Source organism: Aplysia californica, unplaced genomic scaffold (genome assembly GCF_000002075.1).
Source record: "Aplysia californica isolate F4 #8 unplaced genomic scaffold, AplCal3.0 scaffold00553, whole genome shotgun sequence".
Taxonomy (NCBI): Eukaryota; Metazoa; Mollusca; class Gastropoda; order Aplysiida; family Aplysiidae; genus Aplysia; species Aplysia californica.
Window position 1 is genome coordinate 251,896 of NW_004797823.1, and position 4,654 is coordinate 256,549.

The window sequence follows — 4,654 nt, forward strand, 5'->3', positions numbered from 1 at the left end:
GAATGACATTAAAGCCCATCTCCAGTAGGACCTGATCATGTAGGAGGAAAGCCTAAAAAAAACTCTTTAAAAACCCCAAAGTCCTAGAACGCTCCGCTGGGAACAAGAATTATGATCATCTACACCATAATAGCAATGACATGACAGATTTTTATTGATTGATAATCAAACTTAACATCTTCACAGACGACTGGCTAAAGACTAACAGTACATTTCAGTATAATATTTTTTTTTAAACATGTAATATTATTAAACTCACCTATCATAATGAAGGTGAACAGCAGGAACTAATACCACATAATCAGGTAATGATTCTACACCCCACGAATAGACCAGCATGGGTCTAGCAATATCAATAAAAAGGAGTTCTGAACAAACAGAAGATGGCAAGGATTGGCAAGGGTAACCCTGCATCTAGACATCAATCCCTTCAAAATTTAAAACAAAATGCCTCTTCTATAGATGGCACCAGACACAAAATTATAAAACCTGGAAAAACTTATTTTAAAGGGACAGGGCAAATAAGTTCTGATCCAATGTCTACAGACAACATAACAGCATTTCCTCTCATTCTTAGAGCTGGCCAGTTTGTGCACACACCATCTACACACAGCATACTGGAGACCTTGAACCCTCATGTGACAGAGTGAGTTTTCAAACAGCAAGGAATAAGATCTCTGCTGACTGGAGAGGTTTCAACATAAAAGTAAATTAGAGAACTTACAAATAAATACGTAGTTGATGTTTTGTCTAGTCACCGGTCAAAACAAGGCTCAAATCGAAACAGAAGTCAGAGTAAATTATCCACAAAGTTGAAAGTTTAACTTCCACATATTCAAATTCCATATATGATTACAAGCATGCATTACGAAATAACGTTTTTTTTTCTCTTGCAGATGTTCATACTATATTAAAATTCCAACACAAAAAGACGATACAATCTTTTTAGGATAGTAAAAAAGAACAAGTGTTGGCAATGGGTGCCTCAGTTAGACAGAGTACTCAAAAAGTGCCTACTTTAACAAAAACCTGTGCAGGCACGCACGCACACACGCATACAAGCACGCACGTACACACACACACAACAGTCCCACGAAATGTCAAACAGTCCTACAGACCATGCCCTACTGGCCCCTCATGAGGTCAATCCACAGATGTCTCCCACGTAACAACCCCTCTATAGGAACACACACAAACAGAGCTCTCTCTAGGAACACACAAACACAAACAATTGTACCTGATGAAACACACACAAACAAGTAGCACACAAACAGTTCTGCCTGTAGGAACATACACAAACAAGTCAAGCAAACAGTTCTTCCTGATGGAGCACACACAAACAGTACTCCCTTTAAGAACACACACAAACAGTTTTCTCCTTTAGGAACACACACACAAACTGTTCTCCCTTTAGGAACACACACAAACAGTTTTTTTCCTTTTCAGAAACATACGCAAAGTTTTTTTCCTTTTTAGGAGCACACACAAACATTTCTCCCTTTAGGAGCACAAACAGCTTTCCCCTTCAGGAACACACACAAACAGTTCTCCCTGTGTACACAGCAATGCCGTTCTCATCCTGACAGGTAGCACAACAGCTGTCCACTTGAGTAGAAAGGCTCAAGTTGTTAGGAGATGGCAGCCAGCTCGGTAAGAGCGTCGTGATGGTGAGTGCTCAGGTTGCTCACAGACTTACGCACGTCACAGATGATGGAACGCACCTGTGGGCAGAGATGGGGTGGGGGTGTGCGTGAGAAAAGCAAAGCATATCAAAATTACAAGGCTGCCCGGATCCAGTGCCAAGGAGGTGAACTTGTAACAAACAAAATGTGTGCTCTGCTCCCTACTTTGTTGCAAAAAAGAATTTGTATCCCCAGGAATGATTCTATGACTTACTTTCCTCAGTTCAATCTATTGCAAATTCAAGACTTTGCAGCCAATAGAGAAGTATCATATGACTGATAACAAAGCCGGATATGTTTTACAGGTAACAACTGAGTATGTTCACTGGGGAACTGAAATGCTAAATTGGAATTAATTAACCAGCCAGAGTAATTGTGAAGACTTCCATTAATGGGGATGTGAAACTATATAATCACTTGCAACCCCTTATTCACAGTACAGAAGGAGCATTTTAATACATTTCACTCATGGGCTAGCCTTGTGGAAAGTCCTGAAAGAAGAGCTTTTCCTTACAACACTACCACATTTTAGTATGTGGAAGAAAGTGAAGGGAAATATTTCAAAGACAATGCAGATGCTGAGAAAAGTTTAAATTTTCATTTTCATCATAATACAAATGTATTATTTTTCTGAACTTTCCATAAAAGCCAAAAAATGCACTTCCTATGCATGATGAAGCTCCTGGATGACCAGCCTTATTATTTTCCACCAGACAGAACATTCATACGCACACAAGCCTTATTATTCATGCATGTGAGTGAACATGTTCAAGAGGGTGTTTGAATGTGTTTTCATGTATGTGTGTGTGTGTGTATGTGTGTCTGTGTGTGTGTGAGGGTGTGTGTTTGTGTGTGTGAGGTTCCTGTAACCTCATTTTTTCTCAGTAATAAACCATGTCTGATTAACTCTATGCGTACATCGTGTTTTACTATCGTATCCATAAGATGTGGGGAACTCTGTGCCACCACTTTCCAAAGAGGAAATTTACTCGTTGATCCGATCAGTACGTTTTGAATAGTAGTCTGTCTAAATAATTTTTTGAGAAATACAGAAAGTTTCAAGAGATCTTCGAACTAGAAGTATTCTAAAATGTGAAGAATACAACCCCCGGGGTACAAAATGACCCCAGGGCGTACAGACAGGGTTAACATGCCTACTATTTGTTTGAAGTAGCTCACTTCTCTACTCCAAATGAACTGAGTTTAATTCCTGACGAGCACTACACAAAACTTTAAAACAAATCCAAACAGAAGTAGACCATAAAAAGTCATGAGACAATGGCGTAAGAAAACAAAACAAACAAAAAAAAAAGGTTAAATTTTTTAAGATTCTAAAGAGCAAACAAGTTGCTGACGTCGGAGGAGACCAATCCATACCTAAAAATTGTTTGAGTAAAGAGAGGAGCACATCCCCACATAATGGACACTTAGCCCACGGGAAAAAGTAAAACAAGATAGACAGGAACAACAAAGGGGAAAAAAGAGCAGCAGGGCCTACCAGTGGTACCCTCCAACCACCTACATACCTGGCTAGTGAAGAAAGGAGTCTCTCTTGGTTTTTCACTGTATCTCTCATACTGGTCCAGACTATCTTGTAGTTTCAATGTCAGGGTGTCATAGTTACCACGCACCACCTCCAGCACCTGAAAAAAAGTAATACGTGTAAAGAAAATTAGGCTATCAATATCAAATTCTGTGACTGTCCATGGTGTTGGTGATGACTGTGATTGTGATTTAAGCCAGACAGGAACATTTATGGGCAATAAGGTCTGCTTTGGATCTGTTATATCTTCCACACTTTAGACATTGCAAGCCCGATTCTGATGGTCTGCAATGTCTGGTGTTGTGCGAGTTTAGATACATTTCTTGCCTCCTCTTTTTCTTCCACAACAGCCCTGGACTGCTGGACTGTGGCATGCCATCTTGGTCGATCTAGGGCATCTTTTTCCCAGGTGGTGTCATCTATTTTACAGTTCTTCATGTGGTGTTTGAGGTTGTCCTTATAGCACAGTTTCTGTCTGCTTCTTCTTTACTTTTCTTTTCATATTGAATTTTAATGAGAGTATAATGTAATTTCTGCGTATACCTGCATGTGTTTTTAAGGTCCTGTACAGCCAAGAAAATTTCCCCTCTGGGACAATAAAGTATTATCTTATCTCATCTTATCTTCTGCCTTCTTCACAAACTTCTCCATAGAGAACAACCTTTAAAAGACACGAATCTGGCATCCTTGTAACATGGTCTGCCCATTCTACCTATCCAGCTGTTACATTATGGCTTCAATGCTTTCACTTTCCGTGTTGGCTTGTTTCAGTACTTCCAGGTCTGCTATCCTTTCCTCCCACCTCATTCTCAGCAGCTGCCTTAGATGACGGAGCTGGATTCCTGTGACCTTTTCTAGGTGCCTAATATCAGATTCACATCCTTTTCAAGTCAAGTCAATAATATAATATGTAAGAAGCGGGACCTTCCAAGTCACATCCACTAATGGTAGGACAAAGCTTAGGCAGACAGTCATGACTGTGCCTTAATTAATCATAATCCGATCGGGGATTTGAATCAGGGTTGCCTGCCTCACCAAAAGAGCTAACAGTATGCCTGGCAAACAGTGTGTGATGTATAAGAAGATGAGAGAGAGAGAGAGAGAGAGAGAGAGAGATTTCCTGTATGGACTTCGCTGTTGACATCCACCAGAGGAGTTTCAGTTTCAGTTCTCTGTTTCTTCTATTGTGTGAAACAGTTACTCAGGGATGATAAACAAAAATCAGAACTTTGAAACCAAAACACAGCACAAACACACTGCATCATGGGGTCGATCTCTTAACATTCCACATGCTGCCTCCCATGCACAAACTCTCTCTCTCTCTCTCTCTCTCTGTGTGTGTCTCTCTGTGTGTGTCTCTCTGTGTGTGTCTCTCTCTGTCTGTCTGTCTGTCTGTCTGTCTCTCTGTCTCTCTCTCTCTCTCTCTCTC

At 40.4% G+C, this 4,654-nt stretch overlaps 1 protein-coding gene across 1 annotated transcript in view; it reads right to left on the bottom strand.

The window, feature by feature from the left end:
• Window positions 1-878: 878 nt before the first annotated feature.
• LOC101854195 (armadillo-like helical domain-containing protein 3) overlaps window positions 879-4,654 on the bottom strand; it is a 33,869-nt gene continuing 30,093 nt past the window's right edge. Inside the window, exons 26-27 of the mRNA XM_005106722.3 lie at window positions 3,209-3,325; window positions 879-1,721 (exon numbers count right to left, since the gene is read on the bottom strand). Coding sequence (XP_005106779.1) covers window positions 1,629-1,721; window positions 3,209-3,325 — 210 coding nt within the window. The 3' untranslated portion in view covers window positions 879-1,628. The remainder of the gene's footprint in view (window positions 1,722-3,208; window positions 3,326-4,654) is intronic.